This window comes from Schistocerca gregaria, chromosome 8 (genome assembly GCF_023897955.1).
Source record: "Schistocerca gregaria isolate iqSchGreg1 chromosome 8, iqSchGreg1.2, whole genome shotgun sequence".
In the NCBI taxonomy this organism is placed as follows: Eukaryota; Metazoa; Arthropoda; class Insecta; order Orthoptera; family Acrididae; genus Schistocerca; species Schistocerca gregaria.
This window is the reverse complement of record NC_064927.1, coordinates 427545793-427568020: the sequence shown is the minus strand read 5'-3', so window position 1 is coordinate 427568020 and position 22228 is coordinate 427545793. Positions and strand designations below refer to the sequence as shown.

Below are 22228 nucleotides of genomic sequence, written 5' to 3'. Positions count from 1 at the left end.
GGGACTGGATTAATACCTTGCGTGAATACCGGGCGTGGGTCGTGCTTCGGTAGCTCAGTTGGTAGAGCACTTGCCCGCGAAAGGCAAAGGTCCTGAGTTCGAGCCTCGGTCAGGCACACAGTTTTAATCTTCCAGGAAGTTTCAACAGTCAGCATGTTTGCGTCTACTGGGCACCTACTACAGCGGCGCAAATAATGCAACGTTCGCTGCACGGTCGTTGAGGAGACGCTGTTGGTAACTCCTTGGTTTATCTGGGTGGTATCACATTAATGAGTTATGATTCATTTAAATAATCTCCTTTGTACTCGTGAAACACGTTCTGATGTCGATCTGTGGCGACAGAGTTCAGGGTGACGAGTATACAGAATAGGAGTCCAGGGCGGCAGGTACTGCTGGCCCATGGAGGCACGGGTGGTAGAAGTGGCCGGTGGTTCAGTTTGCCGAAAGTGGCGGTTTAGTTCCGTATGATAGACATCACGTGTTGAACTGCTCAACAGTTGCTTCAGCGGTAGATCGGCCGCGCTAGTGAATCGCATTGAGATGTTTATTATCACTGATATTGCGATTTATGTTAAGATGCCCAACAGGTTCGGTAGTGAACTTGGACACGAAACTGTTATGCATGAGTCGGAAATATGGGCCTCATGGAAAAAGGGTGACCCGGCTGAGTCACGCAATTTGGCTCTTAGTCTGATCACGAGGTGTGGCCATTAACTGCACGCGTTGATCACGTAGGCTGGCGTGAGGATCAATGTACTATACTTGACGGGATGTATCTAGAACATGTTAGCTGATTAGAAAGTTAGTAGACAGGAATACAATCTACTTAGCTATAATTCTGCATTAGCGGTGAACGTCGATCTTGACTTTGTACAATAATATTTACTAGTGCAGTTATAGAATGATCTGAGAACACCTCTTTACAATTCTGATTGCTTCACAAATATAGATCAATTGTCAATGCATAAACTGTATGTGGCGCCTGGCTAGGTCGTAACTACTGACTTAGCTGAAGGCTATGCTAACTAGCGTCTCTGCAAATGAGGTCTCTGAAGCTATATCAAGTGAACCATTCCTATTAAAGTCGGCTGTAGAACTGGGCAGTGCGCTAGCTTGTCTCTTAAGGCGCTCGGTCTGTTAGCGTCGACAGTTGAGACTCGCGGGTCCGATGTGTGCTGACGGACCGCGGCCGACTTGAAGCCCACAACCTAGCAAGTTTGGTGCCTTTCGGTGACACCACAGGAACTACAGGTCTTATTAGCGGTTCAGTGAGTAATCTATGTTTGACGGGCATGTGGACTGGTTACAGTCTATCGAAGAATGTTTAATGCCCGTTTTGCTGTGTACCTGCTCTGATATAGCTCAAATTCCTTAGTTTGAAATGAGCACACAATTAGGCTTAGCTTGTACTGAAACACAGATGAACCAGTGCGTCAGCTAAAGCAATTTTCGTAAATGGGCCACATCTATTGAAACATCAGAGACTTTCAGCAAGACGCTTTAGACCTATACATAATGGGAACGGGTAATCATGGTAGTGTGTGATACACCTAGGAGCGTTAGTATCCAGGGCACTTAACTGGTCTGGCGGAAATAGAAAGTTTCGTAACCTTGCTGCTCGATCCGGTGCGTCACCTGATAATCTCGGAAAAGAGCAATCACAGAACTCGGACAGACAAATATAGGTACACACATCAAAAATAGTTTTGCAAAAAATGTTCAAATGTCTCTGAGCACTATGGGACTCAACTGCTGTGGTCATTAGTCCCCTAGAACTTAGAACTACTTAAACCTAACTATCCTAAAGACATCACACACACCCATGCCCGAGGCAGGATTCGAACCTGCGACCGTAGCAGTCGCACGATCCCGGACTGCGCGCCTAGAACCGCGAGACCACCGCGGCCGGATAGTTTTGCATCACCTCGGTTCCGAGAGTTCCGGAACCTGGAGGAAAATTAGAGATCAACATAAACATCATTTCCGCCCTTTTTATTGTTCATGAAAACCACACATTGCATGTTATACCACCATACAGCGAGACCTTCAGAGTTGGTCGTCCAGATTGCTGTACATACCGGTACCTCTAATACTCAGTAGCACGTCCTCTTGCATTCATGTATGCCTGTATTCGTCGTGGCATACTATCCACAAGTTCATCAAGGCAACGTTGGTCCAGATTGTCCCTCTCCTCAACAGTGATTTGGCGTGGATCCAAAAAATGGCTCTGAGCACTATTGGTAGCGCTCGCGTAGCGGACGCGTGGTTCCAGACTAAAGCGCCAGAACCGCTCGACCACAACGGCCGGCGGCGAGGATACCTCAGACTGGTTGGTGCGTCATGTCGTCCATAAACAGCCTTTTTCATTCGATCCCAGGCATGTTCGACAGGGTTCATGTCTGGAGAATATGCTGGCCACGAGCGATGTCGTTATCCTGAAGGAAGTCATTCATAAGATGCGCACGATGGGGGCGCGAATTTTCGTCCATGAAGACGAATGCCTCGCCAGTATGCTGCCGATATGGTTGCACTATCGGTCGGAGGATGGCATCCACCTATCGTACAGCCGTTGCGCCGCCTTCCATGACCACCAGCGCGGCACGTCCGCCCCACATAATGCCACCCCAAAACATCATGGAACCTCCACCTTGCTGCACTCGCTGGACAGTGTGTCTAAGGCGTTCAGCCTGACCGGGTTGCCCCCAAACAAGTCTCCGATGATTGTCTGGTTGTAGGCATATGCGACACTCATCGGTGAAGAGAAAGTGATGTCAATCCTGAGCAGTCCATTAGGCATGTTGTTGGGCCCACCTGTACTACGCTGCGTGGTGTCGTGGTTGCAAAGATGAACCTCGCCATGGACGGCCGGAGTGAAGTTGCGCATCATGCAGGCTATTGCGCACAGCTTGAGTCGTAACACGACGTCTTGTAGCTGCAGGAAAGGCATTATTCAACATGGTGGCGTTGCTGTCAGGTTTCCTCCGAGCCATAACCCCTAGGTACCGGTCATCCAATGCAATAGTAGCCTTTGGGCGCCCTGAGCGAGGCATGTCATCGACAATGAAATTTTTTACTCAGCAGCGGAGTGTGCGCTGATATGAAACTTCGTGGCAGATTCAAACTGTGTGCCGGACCGAGACTCGAATTCGGGACATTTGTGTTTCGCGGGTAAGTGCTCTACCAACTGAGCTACCCAAGCACGACTCACGCCCCGTCCTCACAGCTCCAAGTCCACCAGTACCTCGTCTCCTGCCTTCCAAACTTCACAGAACCTCTCCTGCGAACCTTCCAGAACTAGCACTCCTCGAAGAAAGAATATTACGGAGACATGGCTTAGCCACAGCCTGGGGGATGTTTCTAGAATGAAATTTTCACTCTACACCGGAGTGTGTGCTGTTATGAAATTTCCTGGCAGATTAAAACTGTGTGTCGGACCGAGACTCGAACTCGGGACCTTTGCCTTTCGCAGGCAAGTGCTCTACCAACTCAGCGCACACTCCACTGTAGAGTGAAAATTTCATTCTAGAAACATCCCCCAGGCTGTGGCTAAGCCATGTCTCCGCAATATCCTTTCTTCGAGGAGTTCTAGTTCTTCAAGGTTCGCAGGAGAGCTTCTGTGAACTTTGGAAGGCAGGAGGCGAGGTACTAGTAAAATTGGAGCTGTGAGGACGGGGAGTGAGTCGTGCTTGCGTAGCTCAGTTGGTAGAGCACTTGCCTGCGAAACGCAAAGGTCCCGAGTTCGAGTCTCGGTCCGGCACATAGTTTTAATCTGCCGTTAAGTTTCATTTCATCGACAGTTCCTGTCTCTCTTTGTATCTCCTCCATGTCCAACAACATCGCTTTGGTTCACTCTGAGAAGCCTGGACACTTGCCTTGTTGAGAGCCCTTTCTGGCACAAAGTAACAACGCGAACGCGATCTAGACGTGGTATTGACCGTCTATGCATGGTTGAAGTACAGATAACACGATCCTTGTACCTCCTTCCTGGTGGAATGACTGGAACTGATCTGCCGTCGGACTCCCTCCATCTAGTAGGCGCTGCTCATGCTTAGTTATTTACATCTTTGGGCGGGATTAGTGACATCTCTGAACAGTCAAAGGGACTGTGTCTGTGATACAATATCCACAGTCAACCTCTATCTTTAGGAGTTCTGGGATGTGTGTAGAAGCAAAACTTAAATCGATTGACGAATGAAGTAAATACAAATAAAATCCTTAGATAAGAAAGGAGTATAGCAATAGAAATCACCTACGAATGAAATCAATGTAAGTGCACCGAAGATAAAGCGAAATGGTTGCTGGGAAGTTTTGAAGAAACCGAGAAAGTAATGATCGTTGGAAGGTCAGATTCAACAGTACATAAAAATCAAAACAATCTTCCGTGAAATCCAGATCACAACGGGAATTTCACTGTTATGCGAAGATCGGATAGATGGAAACGAATTAAGGCGTCTAAAATTCTAAAATGGGAGTAGATATGGAAGATATACATGGCCCAATATTAGGCTCAGGCTTTCATACAGCTTTTGGAGCCTATCATTCAAATAAAGCGGAAGGCATGGATAACATTTATATGAATGCGTGATGTCTGTTCATTCGGACAAGTCCTAAAGAACAGAGACCATGCGGAATTGGTTCAAATGGTTCAAATGGCTCTGAGCACTATGGGACATAATATCTGAGGTGATCAGTCCCCTAGAACTTAGAACTACTTAAACCTAACTAACCTAAGGACATCACACACATCCATGCCCGAGGCAGGATTCGAACCTGCGACCGTAGCAGTCACGCAGTTCCAGACTGTAGCGCCTAGAACGGCTGGGCCATCTCGGCCGGCCATGCGGAATTCACAGCTGTGATGCGTAATATGTAAATTGAAGCTGGAGAGGAGACAAAGGAAAGGGAAGAGAAGGGGCTCGTGATGTCAGCTGTATCTGGGCTTTATGCGGAGTCAGCGGCGCCATGTGTGCAAGACCGGGATTCGAACCCAGGATGTGCCACTTATTAGGCCCTTGCGTTTACCACTGCACCATCCTCCTCGATGGGCAACAAATCCACCACCTTCAGTGCGAACGTGAAGGAAGGATGGAAGATTGATTTAACGTCCCGTCGACATCGAGGTCATTAGAGACGGAGCACAAGCTCAGGTTGTGTAAAGGATGGGGAGGAAATCAGCCGTGCCCTTTCAGAGGAACCATCCCGGCATTTTCTTGGAGTGAGTTAGGGAAATCAGGGAAAACCTAAGGCTGGATGGCCGAGCGCGGGTTTGAACCGTCGTCCTCCCGAACGCGAGTCCAGTATTCCAGCCACTGCACCACCTCGCTCGGTGCCCCAAAGGAATCTCAAAGTAGCGAGCGTGCAGGACATGGACGGAGACTGTGGACAGGTGTCGCTCGGTGGGAATGTGGGTCGGCCGAGGACCGCGCCGAGACTGTACGCGCAGTTATGATAAACACTGTGTGCGGATGCCACAATGGTTAACGCGACTGCCCAGTAGGAAGCAGATCCCCGTTCGATTCCCGGTCTCACATATATTTCCACTAGACGCCGCTGGCCGCATTAAAACACGATGCAGCTGACATCATGTGTTGCTTCGCTTTCGCTTCCTTTCCCTCCACTCCACTTTCAGTTTACATAGCATGGATACCATTTACGAAGATTATTTTAAATCTATGAATTGTTTTTAATTTGAAAGATTTGTAACACCAACGTCGCAATTTTTTCTTTCCTTGTCCAATTAAAGAACGATTACCAGCCGGCCGGAGTGGCCGTGCGGTTCTAGGCGCTGCAGCCAGGCGACTGATGACCTCAGAAGTTAAGTCGCATAGTGCTCAGAGCCATTTGGGCCATTTGAACGATTACCAGTTTCGGCTGCCTTCTAGAATCACTTTCACATCGTCCAAACACCAAAAATTCGGTGTATAAGCAGTGAAAACTAACAGTGTTAGCTTTAGTCATGAAATTACATGCACTGGTTTTGTGAGCCAACAAGATTACGTACTTTGTAACTTCATAATGTCATAGCCTTGCTGGCCCACAATAGGAATGTCACATTCTTGTTGGTCATAGTCTCGTTGACGAATGTCATGGTCTCGTTGGCTGACAATATGAATGTTTGCAACTGCATGATTACAGCTAATGGTAGTTTTTACTGCATATTCACCGCTTTTTTTTCGGTCTGGACGATTTGAAGACGGCTGTAGAAAGCAACCGAAACTACTTATCTTGCTTTAATTGAGAAAGGAAAGAAAAATTTAACGGTATAGGAGTTAAAAAACTTTGAAATAAAATAAAAATTGTTTCATAAATTACGTTAAGATCTCCCGTCTGCTCCCTATACATCAGGCTTAAGTTTTAAATCACCTGGGGAACTGGTAACCAAACGACTATTTAAATGGGTATATAGAATCAACTGGACCCACAGCTTGTATAATACTTATTTCCTGTTGACGTTGTTTCCTTTCTTTTTTTCTTCTTTTAATTTCTGTTTCTTCTTTGTTCTCCTAGCACAGTAATGTGTCTACAGTGATAACACCAAAGTAAATTAGAATCGAATATGATGGTCTTTGCCGGCCGCGGTGGTCTCGCGGTTCTAGGCGCGCAGTCTGGAACCGTGTGACTGCTACGGTCGCAGGTTCGAATCCTGCCTCGGTCATGGATGTGTGTTATGTCCTTAGGTTACTTAGGTTTAAGTATTTCTAAGTTCTAGGGGACTGATGACCACAGCTGTTTAGTCCCATAGTGCTCAGAGCCATTTGGACCATTTTTTGATGGTCTTTCGGTGTCATTTGTGGGCCTTAGTGCTAAACAAAGGAGACAGTATCAACTCTCCTGCAGTTCGATGCTCCTTAATACCCAACAGAGACGCTCGGCCATCTGCGGCAGCGGTGGAACGATGTCACTGCCCGACGACAGTTGCACCGTTACGTGTAAACAGCTCGGCTTGATGGGCCTGTCTGATTTAGAAATGCGTCTGACCACGTCCGTGTAACCTCTGGGGAGATTTCCAGCTTTAGGAGTCGAAACGTTAGCGGATGAATCTGAAGAGCAGAAATCCAAGACGCGGCATGGTGCACTTTTTCACGGCCCTTGGCCCGTGTCCCGTGTACCTCCACAGGTTTGTCCCAAAACAGACTCATACTTGTTCCTGTGGTGAGAGTGACACACCTGAACACACAGTGCTCATCTTCGATGCCCTAAGACACGATGCCGAATTTAGGAAACCAGTGACTTAGGACAGTTAATACGCAGAGAAGATGACTGGAACTCTATAATTGAAATCGTAGACGAAGTAGCACGAGCGCTATATGCGCCATACCAACAGTAGAGACCATACGTCAGAACAAGACAGGTTCCACATCTGACATGCCGAGCGGCGTAGCCGTGCGGTACTAAGCGCTACAGTGTGGAAACGAGCGACCGCTACGGTCGCAGGTTCGAATCCTGCCTCGGGCATGGATGTTTGTGGTGTCCTTAGGTTAGTTAGGTTTAATTAGTTCAACGTTCTAGGCGACTGATGACCTCAGAAGTAAAGTCGCATAGTGCTCAGAGCCATTTGAACCATTTGAACATCGGACAGACCAACAGTACACAGAAAGCGACACAGACACGAGCACAGACACGGAATAGAATACTGTATCACACGAAGGAAGTGAAGACGAGATAAACATACAAACATTGCAAAGGTAAACGAAGGTTCTGCAACACTAAGTCGAATCAATATGAAAATGTAACTCTCTATGTCTCTCTTTGTTACACCATTTCATATCCAGTAACACTAGCTGAAGTTGTGACATTTCTTCTTCTTTCGCTTCAGATTTGACTGGCTCCAAGTTTTTCCGAGCCCTCGCACATGATGCAGCTGACTGACATTAAAATAAACTCTCAAGCTCCAATGTTACCTTAAGTTCGGACACAAATTATAACCTAACTAATCAACACATTAAATTATGTATTATCGCTGTCAAAACAACATATGTAATAAATGTAACTATACACACAGATGTTATAAAGGGAGGAACTGTCACATCATAACTAAGTGAAATTGCTGTCATTTCTTATTTCTTCATTAAACACACTATTATGTATCTTTAATTCATTATCATTATCTAAGCAACAAGTTTAAACTAAATTGTATACATCGGAGCGGTTAGTAGACCCGCAACCGAGCGCCTCCCCACGTGGCGGATAGGGGAATGCCTCCTAGATATAGGTGGTACCGAGGAAATGAAATACTCGGGGCGGACCAAAACTACTAGTAGCGTCTGTTCCCACAGTGGGCGGCTACAAAAGGCGTCTGCTCCACATGTCAGTGGCGGTCTGAACCAACCTCCTGATCTGGAAAGTCAGGTTGCACTCGGCAGCATGCCATATACCCAACCACTAAACATCATTATGGTAGGCTACAACGAGAAAAATCTCATTACTTCGGGCCCCAGTCAATAGACTGGGATCGTCGTAAGCATCGGATTTCGGAAGCTCACGGACGCCATGAGAAGGATCGGAGCTTCTCAAACTCTCTCAAGACCAAACGCAAACACTACATCGGTACACGCTACGTGAATACACTGATGAAGACAGGGAAGATGAAACAACTCACAGACACTCTCGAAAAATTTCAAATCAAAATATGTGCACTGCAAGAAACACGATAGAAAGGAAAACCATCGAGCCAACTGAAAAACGTACGGCTTTTTGGAACAGGATTGGCAGTACAAAGATCCGTTACGGACAGTACAATCGACTTTTCGTCACCAAACCAAAGAATCAGCACCATCACAGTGAAATCAGCCAACAAATCCTACACAATAATCAACGCACATACACCGATTAACGACTACAACAGGAAAAAGCCGGACGAAATTGATGACTTCTGGACGACAATGGAAGAAACTATCAGGAAAATTCCTGAACAAAGAGTCAAAATAATACTGGTAGACTTCAACGCTAAACTAGGAAAAGAATAGGAATACAGACATACCACAGAAAAACATACTCCACACAAAGACACAAACAAAAATGGAAAACACCTGATAGACTTTTGCAAATCCCACGACTCGCTATTATGTCAACAAAATTCAAGAAACTAACACGGAAACATACTGCGTGCAAATTCCCCAGCGGAAAGCAAAAACTACAAATCTACCACGTAATAGTCCAGAAAGACTCACAAAGAGAAATTTTGAACATAGACACCCGTAAAGGCTACTTCGAATCGCACCACCACGTACTACATATCAGGATTCGTCTTTTGCGCGAGAAAAATCTCCAGAAGAAAAAAAACTGTTAGACCAGATCCAGAATACCTTACTTTAAACCAGACACATATATTAGACAAAATTAAAATGGAGAAAACGACAGACTGGACATAACTTTCAGGTAGAATCCGAAAGGCCATGAAACTACCACAAGCACCACGCATAAGGAAACACCGTTGGTGGAATCACACATGTGACCAACCTATTGACCAACGAACCAGTGCATGGAAAAAATTTAGAGCCATAAATTCCCAGAGAACTGGATGAACTTCCTGAAAACGCAGAAACAATCAAGCAAAATCATTCGCAGTGAAAAACGACAGCATGATAAACGGCGACTGACGGAGATCGAATCCGACTTCACGAAGAACAACACAAGAAACGTCTATAGAAAGTACAGAGAAAATATGACTGGATAACAACCACCCAACTTGTGCTTCAGAAGACCAGATGGAAGAACTGATGACAGAAACGGATACGTACAATCCATATAGTGAACCTGCAACTCTAGAAGAAGTTAAAGAAATAATCTAGTCACTCAAGAATCGTAGAGCACCAGGACAAGACGGCATCATCACGGAAATCTGGAAGTTACAAGACCCAGAAATCACCAAAGACATACACAGGAACTTGGAAGATATCTGGGAGACAATGAAAATTCCTGTCGACTGGAAAACACCCCTGATACACCCAATATAAATAAAAAGGTGACAAGACTGACCCGAACAACTACAGAGGAATATCCCTACTACCGGTCACATACAAGATCCTCTCTAAAGCTTTACTGAACAGACTAGAATGCCAGACCGACCAGTTGATTGGAGAATACCAAGCAGACTTCCGATAAGGGCGGTGAATAAATTTAGAACCTGAAACTGATTTTATAACACAAAGAGAACCTGATCATTACATTTGTCGACTTCAAAAAGACGTACGGTTCTATCGACTGGAAAACTCTCTTCAAAATTCTAGCTCAATAGAAAGTAGACAACAAAACACAGACTATCATAGAGCAAATCTTGACCAACACTACCTCCAAAGTAAAGTTCTGTGGGGAACTATCACAGCCCTTTAAAATGCGCATAGGTGTCCAACAAGGCGATGGCCTTTCACCTCTCCTTTACAGTCAAGTGTTAGATAAGGTAATAAAAGAATGGAAAATATCACAACAGGGGATAACTTTAGGAAACCTACAGATTAAATGCTTGGCTTATGCAGACGATTTGGTAACTGTCACGAAAGATATAAACGAAACAATAGAAGCTATTGAAAAACTGCACGAAATCGCTTCCAAGACGGGACTACAAATCTCTTACGAAAAGACACAGTTTATGAGCACAAAGAAAACCTCATCCCTGAACACAAAGTACGGCACGATTTACAAAATTGTAACCTTCAAATACCTCAGTGAAACACTACAAATGAGCGGACATAATAGAGACTCAAACGAAGAAAGAAAAACTTAAATGGACCAAGGCATACAAAGTAGTGTGATATCATCACAAAAAGCCAAATTACGCCACTACGACACGGTGGTGCTCCCCGAAGTACTGTATGCAGCAGAGACCACATTAATCCTAGGGCATACACGTATCAGACAACTAGAAAAAGTAGAACGGAAAATACTTAGGAAAATATTTGGCGCAACTAACTGCAATTGAATATGGATCAAGAAACGTTCAGAGGAACTATACAAACATACAGAGACAACCACAGAAAAGATTAGGAAAGGTAGACTACAATTCTATGGACACCTATACAGAATGCCATCACACAGTCTGACCAAAAAGACCTGGGTAACCACTAGTAACAACAAATGGGTGGCAAAGTTCAAAAACGACCTGAAACAACTCAACATAACAGCACACACAATAAACGACAGAATAAAACTCAGAAACATCACTAAGAAAAGTAAACTAAATGAGATACACTGTGACAAACGAACAGGCCTAAAATATACCGAAGAACGCAAACAAGATCATAACCGGAAGATGAAAGAAATACGGGCAACCAAAAAGGCAACCAAGATGAAGCCGAAGACAGCAGGAAGCTGACAAGAAGCATGGACAGAGGACCGGAAACAGAAACACAGCGAGAGAATGAGGGAAGTTTGGGGAGCTAGGAAGGCAGAAAAAGGAATTGGCAATATACACTCCTGGAAATTGAAATAAGAACACCGTGAATTCATTGTCCCAGGAAGGGGAAACTTTATTGACACGTTCCTGGGGTCAGATACATCACATGATCACACTGACAGAACCACAGGCACATAGACACAGGCAACAGAGCATGCACAATGTCGGCACTAGTACAGTGTATATCCACCTTTCGCAGCAATGCAGGCTGCTATTCTCCCATGGAGACGATCGTAGAGATGCTGGATGTAGTCCTGTGGAACGGCTTGCCATGCCATTTCTACCTGGCGCCTCAGTTGGACCAGCGTTCGTGCTGGACGTGCAGACCGCGTGAGACGACGCTTCATCCAATCCCAAAAATGCTCAATGGGGGACAGATCCGGAGATCTTGCTGGCCAGGGTAGTTGACTTACACCTTCTAGAGCACGTTGGGTGGCACGGGATACATGCGGACGTGCATTGTCCTGTTGTAACAGCAAGTTCCCTTGCCGGTCTAGGAATGGTAGAACGATGGGTTCGATGACGGTTTGGATGTATCGTGCACTATTCAGTGTCCCCTCGACGATCACCAGAGGTGTACGGCCAGTGTAGGAGATCGCTCCCCACACCATGATGCCGGGTGTTGGCCCTGTGTGCCTCGGTCGTATGCAGTCCTGATTGTGGCGCTCACCTGCACGGCGCCAAACACGCATACGACCATCATTGGCACCAAGGCAGAAGCGACTCTCATCACTGAAGACGACACGTCTCCATTCGTCCCTCCATTCACGCCTGTCGCGACACCACTGGAGGCGGGCTGCACGATGTTGGGGCGTGAGCGGAAGACGGCCTAACGGTGTGCGGGACCGTAGCCCAGCTTCATGGAGACGGTTGCGAATGGTCCTCGCCGATACCCCAGGAGCAGCAGTGTCCCTAATTTGCTAGGAAGTGGCGGTGCGGTCCCCTACGGTACTGTGTAGGATCCTACAGTCTTGGCGTGCATCCGTGCGTCGCTGCGGTCCGGTCCCAGGTCGACGGGCACGTGCACCTTCCGCCGACCACTGGCGACAACATCGATGTACTGTGGAGACCTCACGCCCCACGTGTTGAGCAATTCGGAGGTACGTCCACCCGGCCTCCCGCGTGCCCACTATACGCCCTCGCTCAAAGTCCGTCAGCTGCACATACGGTTCACGTCCACGCTGTCGCGGCATGCTACCAGTGTTAAAGACTGCGATGGAGCTCCGTATGCCACGGCAAACTGGCTGACACTGACGGCGGCGGTGCACAAATGCTGCGCAGCTAGCGCCATTCGACGGCCAACACCGCGGTTCCTGGTGTGTCCGCTGTGCCGTGCGTGTGATCATTGCTTGTACAGCCCTCTCGCAGTGTCCGGAGCAAGTATGGTGGGTGTGACACACCGGTGTCAATGTGTTCTTTTTTCCATGTCCAGGAGTGTAGTTTAGTCCACCTGTGCTCTTTAAGAGCAAAAGTGTGGTGTGTGTAAAGAAATTGGTTATCTACTTCTGAAAAAAAACCTTTTAAATAATGAAACTTGACCTATACAAGGAATCTGACTACCCCTGTTGGTCATGGACGGAAAAAAATTGCCATATTCTGTGTCAGAACGTGCAGAATCTTATTTGGGGCCAATAAGATGTCAATTTTAATCTAAATATGGTATGCCTATGTTTACGTAATAAAAAAAGTAAATTAGGTAATTCAGTACAATTATTATACAGATGCGACAAATCACTTTAACGGGGACCAAATTAACAATTCAAGTCAATATAATTCCAGTAAAGCTGCAAAAGTAAAAAAAAAAGATATTGTAGGGGCCTACATAGACATAGCGCAACTACTAGATGCCCACAAAACAAATAATTTTGTTTTGAAGTTGACTGTCAATGAGAAAATAGGTGCAAAAATACTATTGGTCAGTTTTTAAGCCGTAATGGTGGACAGCATCAGCTGGTAATAGACGTAATTTTATGGTAGCAAATTTTACCGCACAAAAAAATAAATATGTACTCCCTCCAAAAGAAGTTACACACAAACATTAAAATAAAATTATGATGAGCAGCAAAATGTCTGAGAAGAATTTTGAAAGAAAATTATTAATTGAACTTTATTTTGGCGGCTTTTCAACACTGTCAACAAGACGAAATACCAGGAATGGAAAGAATATTTATTGGAACTAAACAAAATTGAACATTGATATTGTGACAGTATTTTTAAAATAGATAATTTAACTGCAATTGTCTTTAATTTTGAAATGAGAGAGAGCGTAATAATTTTCTTTTAGTGTCTTAACTGTTGCTGCAGACAGTGCGATGACGTCAGCGGTGGTCCGCGCGGACGATTTGTGAAGTTGATCCCGGTTCGTGGCGTGAAGATAATGATGGATCCTCCAGTTTCATTAATATTCCAGTTACGGCGGTGGTCTACGTCTCCGTTGTAGTGGAATCAGCTGGCAGCACTGGCGCCATAATAATAGTTCCAGTGTGTGCGTTGTCGTTACGCGCGCGCGACGTTTTGTTATTAAAAGTTCATTAATCACGCAGTGCACGTAGGTCGGAATCATGCAATGTCTTTAGTATTTACGACATATAGCCGGTTAATGCCAATACTTCGCACAGTTCTTTCATCGTGCTGCCACAGGAAATCAGTCACATGTGTTTATCACTGTAACAGTCCGTTAAACATCAGTTCAATTTATGTCGTCGTCTTTAAGACAGTTTGGATGATATAATAAATGTTTCTTGATCAAATCACAGCACTGTCCTTTTCTTAACATTTTGGTTTGTTCCACTTTCACGCAATTCTAATAGTTAGTGTCTCCACACGACAATGGTGTCTGGTTCATGGCTAATAGTCATAAGTTCACACAGTATCGTCAACGCAAACACCCCATATACTTTTCAGGTTTTACTGTTCACTTAATAATACACGATCTCCTATTAACACAGTGGACGCACTGTAATTAATTCTTCCCCCGCGTATCACGGTCTTTCACGCTGAACTTTGCAACGTTTCTCCATCCGCAAATCCCCCATGAACCATGGACCTTGCCGTTGGTGGGGAGGCTTGCGTGCCTCAGCGATGCAGATAGCCGTACCGTAGGTGCAACCACAACGGTGGGGTATATGTTGAGAGGCCAGACAAACGTGTGGTTCCTGAAGAGGGGCAGCAGCCTTTTCAGTAGTTGCAGGGGCGACAGTCTGGATGATTGACTGATCTGGCCTTGTAACACTAACTAAAACGGCCTTGCTGTGCTGGTACTGCAAACGGCTGAAAGCAAGGGGAAACTACGGCCGTAATTTTTCCCGAGGGCATGCAGCTTTACTGTATGGTCATATGATGATGGCGTCCTCTTGGATAAAATATTCTGGAGGTAAAATAGTCCCCCATTCGGATCTCCGGGCGGGGACTACTCAAGAGGATGTCGATATCAGGAGAAAGAAAACTGGCGTTCTACGGATCGGAGCGTGGAATGACAGATCACTCAATCGGGCAGGTAGGTTAGAAAATTAAAAAAGGGAAATGGATAGGTTAAAGTTAGATATAGTGGGAGTTAGTGAAGTTCGGTGGAAGGAGGAACAATACTTCTGGTCAGGTGACTACAGGGTTATAAACACAAAATCAAATAGCGGTAATGCTGGAGTAGGTTTAATAATGAATAGGAAAATAGGAATGCGGGTAAGCTACTACAAACAGCATAGTGAACGCATTATTGTGGCCAAGATAGATACGAAGCCCACACCTACTACAGTAGTACAAGTTTATATGCCAACTAGCTCTGCAGATGACGAAGAAATTGAAGAAATGTATGATAAAATAAAAGAAATTATTCAGATAGTGAAGGGTGACCAAAATTTAATACTTATGGGTGACTGGAATTCGGTTGTAGGAAAAGGGAGAGAAGGAAACGTAGTAGGTGAATATGGATTGGGGGAGAGAAATGAAGGAGGAAGCCGCCTGGTAGAATTTTGCACAGAGTACAACTTAATCATAGCTAACACTTGGTTTAAGAATCATGAAAGAAGGTTGTATACATGGAAGAACCCTGGAGATACTAAAAGGTATCAGATAGATTATGTAATGGTAAGACAGAGATTTAGGAACCAGGTTTTAAATTGTAAGACATTTCCAGGGGCAGATGTGCACTCTGACCACAATCTATTGGTTATGACCTGTAGATTAAAACTGAAGAAACTGCAAAAAGATGGGAATTTAAGGAGATGCGACCTGGATAAACTGAAAGAACCAGAGGTTCTACAGAGTTTCAGGGAGAGCATAAGGGAACAATTGACAGGAATGGGGGAAAGAAATACAGTAGGAGAAGAATGGGTAGCTTTGAGGGATGAAGTAGTGAAGGCAGCAGAGGATCAAGTAGGTAAAAAGACGAGGGCTAGTAGAAATCCTTGGGTAACAGAAGAAATATTAAATTTAATTGATGAAAGGAGAAAATAGAAAAATGCAGTAAATGAAGCAGGCAAAAAGGAATACAAACGTCTCAAAAATGAGATCGACAGGAAGTGCAAAATGGCTAAGCAGGGGTGGCTATAGGACAAATGTAAGGATCTAGAGGCTTATCTCACTAGGGGTAAGATAGATACTGCCTACAGGAAAATTAAAGAGACCTTTGGAGATAAGAGAACCACTTTTACGAACTTCAAGAGCTCAGATGGAAATCCAGTTCTAAACAAAGAAGGGAAAGTAGAAAGGTGGAAGGAGTATATAGAGGTTCTATACAAGGGCGATGTACTTGAGGACAATATTATGGAAATGGAGGAGGATGTGGATGAGGATGAGATGCGAGATGCGATACTGCGTGAAGAGTTTGACAGAGCATTGAAAGACCTGAGTCGAAAGAAGGCCCCCGGAGTAGACAACATTCCATTAGAACTACTGACGGCCTTGGGAGAGCCAGTCCTGACAAAACTTTACCATCTGGTGAGCAAGGTGTATGAAACAGGCGAAATTCCCCTCAGACTTCAAGAAGAACATAATAATTCCAATCCCAAAGAAAGCAGGTGTTGACAAATGTGAAAATTACCGAACAACCAGTCTAATAAGCCACAGCTGCAAAATACTAACACGAATTCCTTACAGACGAATGGAAAAACAAGTAGAAGCGGACCTCGGGGAAGATCAGTTTGGATTCCGTAGAAATACTGGAACACATGAGGCAATACTGACCTTACGACTTATCTTAGAAGAAAGATTAAGGAAAGGCAAACCTATGTTTCTAGCATTTGTACACTTAGAGAAAGCCTTTGACAATGTTGACTGGAATACTCTCTTTCAAATTCTAAAGGTGGCAGGGTTAAAATACAGGGAACGAAAGGCTATTACAATTTGTACAGAAACCAGATGGCAGTTATAAGAGTCGAGCTATATGAAAGGGAAGCAGTTGTTGGGAAGGGAGTAAGACAGGGTTGTAGCCTCTCCCCGATGTTATTCAATCTGTATATTGAGCAAGCAGTAAAGGAAACAAAAGAAAAATTCGGAGTAGGTATTAAAATTCATGGAGAAGAAATAACAACTTTGAAGTTCGCCGATGACATTGCAATTCTGTCAGACACAGCAAAGGACTTGGAAGAGCAGTTGAACGGAGAAGACACTGTCTTGAAAGGAGGATATAAGATGAACATCAACAAGAGCAAAACGAGGATAATGGAATGTAGTCGAATTAAGTCGGGTGATGCTGAGGGGATTAGATTAGGAAATGAGACACTTAAAGTAGTAAAGGAGTTTTGATATTTAGGGAGTAAAATAACTGATGATGGTCCAAGTAGAGAGAATATAAAATGTAGACTGGCAATGGCAAGGAAAGCGTTTCTGAAGAAGAGAAATTTGTTAACATCGAGTATAGATTTGTCAGGAAGTCGTTTCTGAAAGTATTTGTATGGAGTGTAGCTATGTATGGAAGCGAAAGATGGATGATAAATAGTTTGGACAAGAAGAGAATATAAGCTTTCGAAATGTGGTGCTACAGAAGAATGCTGAAGATCAGATGGGTAGATCACATAACTAACGAGGAGGTATTGAAAAGGATTGGGGAGCAGAGAAGTTTGTGGCACAACTTGACTAGAAGAAGGGATCGGTTGGTAGGACATGTTATGAGGCATCAAGGGATCACCAATTTAGTACTGGAAGGCAGCGTGGAGGGTAAAAATTGTAGAGGGAGACCAAGAGATGAATACACTAAGCAGATTCAGAAGGATGTAGGTTGCAGTAGGTACTGGGAGATGAACATGCTTGCACAGGATAGAGTGGCATGGAGAGCTGAATCAAACCAGTCTCAGGACTGCAGACCACAACATCAACAACTCCATCCGCGAACCGGCCACGATACCACAACAACTCACACTCCCTCTATCGATAGTCGTTCGCTCTCTCTCTCTGACACAGTACTTCTCCTAGCCTAACCAAAGTTTTACAAAGCATATAAAACCAGAACATTCATATTAGTACAATATAAAATATAAAACAGTAGCAAAATGACTCATGGTGTGGGTTCCTGTAGTCATGTCCTAGTTCATGAACCACGTGCAACGTATGAGTGGCTAAGTAAGTGGTCCCGACAGTCGGGATACCAGTTACTTTGGAATAAGGCTGGGCATCTCGGGCATATTCTGATTCACCTTTGTGCTCATACGGCAAAGACTACCAAATACACCGGTTAGTCCCTCAACCGTTAGGGGTAAAACTCAATGGGACTCGGTGCAAGTAAGGCTAGCAACCTGCTTCCCCGATACTTTAAATATGATGCTGGCAACAATCAGAGCAAAATGCCTCGGACCTTTGGAGGTGACGGAGTCCCACCCCTAACTGACAAACCAGGGACTCCTAAGACACGACTTGGCAAACAAATGGTAACGAGATGGGGAGCAATTAATATCAATGGGGGCTACCCTGGGAAGAAGGTAGAGCTGGCAGAGGCTGCAAGTAAGATGGGGCTGGACGTTTTAGCTGTTAGTGACATTCGGGTAAGGGGTGAGAAAGAAGAGGAAGTGGGAAAATACAAGGTCTATCTGTCAGGAGTCAAAGCAGGAATAGCACAATGGGGTGTAGGGCTTTTCATCAGGAAAAAAATGGAACCCAGCGTAGTTGCAGTAAGGTATGTAAACGAACGACTGATGTGCATAGATTTGACAGTGTTTAGCAAGACAATTAGGATTGTGTCAGTATATTCGCATTGTGAAGGGACAGATCAAGATAAGATGGATAGTTTTTATGAGGCACTCAGTGATGTAGTTGTTAGAGTAAAGGACAAGGACAGTGTTCTGCTCATGGGTGATTTTAATGCCAGGATTGGAAATCGAACAGAAGGGTATGAAAAGGTTATGGGTAAATTTGAAGAGGATATGGAGGCCAACAGGAACGGGAACCAACTCTTGGATTTCTGTTCCAGTATGGGCTTAGTAATCACAAACTCCTTTTTTAAACATAAGAACATTCACCGGTATACTTGGGAAGGCAGGGGAACCAGATCTATCATTGACTATATAATAACAGATCAGGAATTCAGGAAGGCTGTGAGGGACACACGTGTATTCAGGGGATTCTTCGATGACACTGATCATTATTTAATCTGCAGTGAAATTGGGATTGTGAGGCCGAAAGTGCAGGAGGTCAGGTCCATATGTAGGAGGATAAGAGTGGAGAAACTTCAGGATAATGAAATCAGGCTCAAGTACACAACAGCAATCTCAGAAAGGTACCAGTTAGTTGAATGTAGTCAGTTACAGTCATTGGAAAAGGAATGGACAAGGTACAGGGACACAGTACTAGAAGTGGCTAAATAAAATGGCTACATACTAGACCTCAGGTAGACAGAGAAAGTTATCTTGAAGAAAGAAACAAAGCCAAACAGATAATTGCAGCATCCAAGAAGAAATCTTGAGAAGACTTTGGAAACAGGTTGGAGACTATGGGTCAAGCTGCTGGAAAACCATTCTAGGGTGTAATTAGCAGTGTTCGAAAGGGAGGTAAGAAGGAAATGACAAGTATTTTGGACAGGTAAGGAAAACTGCTGGTGAATCCTGTGGATGCCTTGGGCAGATGGAGGGAATATTTTGAAGAGTTGCTTAATGTAGGTGAAAATACGATCAGCAATGATTCAGATTTGGAGGTAGAAGGGGATAGGAATGATGATGGAAATAGGATCACATTTGAGGAAGTGGAGAAAATGGTCAATAGATTGCAGTGCAATAAAGCAGCTGGGGTGGATGAAATTAAGTCGGAACTCATCAAATACAGTGGAACGTCAGGTCTTAAATGGCTACACAGGATAATTGAAATGGCCTGGGAGTCGGGACAGGTTCCATCAGACTGGACAAAAGCAGTAATCACACCAATCTTTAAACATGGAAACAGAAAAGATTGTAACAACTACAGAGGTATGTCTTTAATCAGCGTTGTGGGTAAAATCATCTCAGGTATTGTTGAAAGGAATTTGCGAGTATTAGTTGAGGACGAATTGGACGAAAATCAGTGTGGGTATAGGCCACTTAGAGGTTGTCAGGACCAGATCTTTAGTTTACGGCAAATAATGGAGAAGTGTTATGAGTGGAACAGGGAATTGTATCTATATAGATCTAGAAAAGACATATGACCGGGTTCCTAGGAGGAAGTTATTGTCTGTTCTACGAGATTATGGAATAGGAGGCAAACTTTTGCAAGCAATTAAAGGTCTTTACATGGATAGTCAGGCAGCAGTTAGAGTTGACAGTAAATTGAGTTCATGGTTCAGAGTAGTTTCAGGGTTAAGACCTAGCTGCAACCTGTCTCCACTGTTGTTCATATTATTTATGGATCATATGTTGAAAACAATAGACTGGCTGGGTGAGATCAAGATATGTGAACACAAAATAAGCAGTCTTGAATATGCGGATGACTTAGTTGTGATGGCAGATTCGATTGAAAGTTTGCAAAGTAATATTTCAGAGCTAAATCAGAAATGTAGGGACTATGGTATGAAGATTAGCATCTCCAAAACGAAAGTAATGTCAGTGGGAAAGAAATATAACCGGATTGAGTGCCAAGTAGGAGGAACAAAGTTAGAACAGGTGGACATTTTCAAGTACTTAGGATGCATATTCTCACAGGATGGCAACATAGTGAAAGAACTGCAAGCGAGGTGTAGCAAAGCTAATGAAGTGAGCGCTGAGCTACGATCTACTCTCTTCTGCATGAAGGAAGTCAGTACCAAGACTAAGTTATCTGTGCACCGTTCAATCTTTCGACTAACTTTGTTGTATGGGAGTGAAAGCTGGGTGGATTCAGGTTACCTCATCAACAAGGTTGAGGTTCCGGATATGAAAATAGCTAGGATGATTGCAGGTACTAGTAGATGGGAACAATGGCAGGAGGGTGTCCACAATGAGGAAATCAAAGAAAAACTGGGAATGAACTCTATAGATGTAGAAGTCAGGGCAAACAGGCTTAGATGGTGGGGTCATGTTACACGCATGGGAGAAGCAAGGTTACCCAAGAGACTCATGGGTTCAGCAGTAGAGGGTAGGAGGAGTCGGGGCAGACCAAGGAGAAGGTACCTGGATTCGGTTAAGAATGATTTTGAAGTAATAGCTTTAACATCAGAAGAGGCACCAATGTTAGCACTGAATAGGGGATCATGGAGGAACTTTATAAGGGGGCTATGCACCAGACTGAACACTGAAAGGCATAATCAGTCTAAAATGATAATGATGATGATGATAGCAAAATGAATGAAGAAACAATGTGACGTATTAACAAATAAAGAATAGTTGAAATAAATGATACATACGTACTATGACAAGGTAATGCACAAAAGAAAAAAAAATTATCGACTTTCGGGGAAAGCAATGCCTTTACAGTGTGTGTGTGTGTGTGTGTATGTGTGTGTGTGTGTGTGTGTGTGTGTGTGTGTATGTGTGTGTGTGTGTGTGTGTGGTTATCCTTCTGTAATATTTTCAACAATAAATGTTCTATTGATAAAACTGAATTTGTATGATATAACATGTAAAATCACACAACGTACAACCTGCTTTATATTAACAGGCACCAGGTCTTTACTTGAGAAATAAATAAACAAACTGCCACACAAACATACAAACATGCCTTGCACCACGGCCTAATGCCCACTTCACTGAAATTACAAAGTCGTAATGGTAGTACAACGGTATAAGGGGTCAATAATCAGGTCTTAGACGTTGTGTAAGGACTGCACTGTGATCAGTGTTACACACGACACGGCTACGGCTCCAGAGAGCATCGGACAACGCTGCTGGCGCTAGCGGTACACCTCAGCTTACCCCGACGCGGATGTTGCTCTTCCTGGCCACCAGGTCCTTCCGCAGGCCTTCCAGCAGAACCCGTACCGCGTGCTTGGTGGACGCGTACATGGCAAGCTCACCGCCCGCCACCGGTGAGTGTCCCCAGATGCTGCAAGGGAGAGGCAGGGACTTGTAGGACAGACATCACGTACATTCACACTTATCTGCATACGTCACACCTGCTCACACACACACACACACACACACAAATGCGCGTGATCGTGCACCCAAACATACACACGTTTATACTTATACACTGAAAAGAATGTGGTTGGCAGAACTTTCTGATGTTGTCATCTTTGTTGTCGTTGTTGTTGTTGTTCTAGCCTTCACTCTGTCCTGCACAAGTTACTAAATCTCTACTTAACTACCGCTGCCTACATCCATTTCTACTTTCTTACTGTACACAAAACTTGGTCTCGCTCTACAGTTGCTACCCTAACATTCTGAAAGGGAGATGCAGATATTGTAGCATCGCGCGGACATTGAGCGTCGCACATATTCACATTCACTTGCTTATATCACACTTACT

The 22228-nt window shown here is 44.4% G+C and overlaps 1 protein-coding gene across 2 annotated transcripts in view; it reads right to left on the bottom strand.

Moving 5' to 3' along the window:
- The window catches only part of LOC126284328 (dehydrogenase/reductase SDR family member 11-like), an 89219-nt gene that overhangs the window by 8864 nt on the left and 58127 nt on the right, over positions 1-22228 (bottom strand). For both annotated transcript variants that reach the window (XM_049983172.1, XM_049983173.1), the window contains exon 4: positions 21676-21805. In XM_049983172.1, the coding sequence (XP_049839129.1) occupies positions 21676-21805 (130 nt within the window). The remainder of the gene's footprint in view (positions 1-21675; positions 21806-22228) is intronic.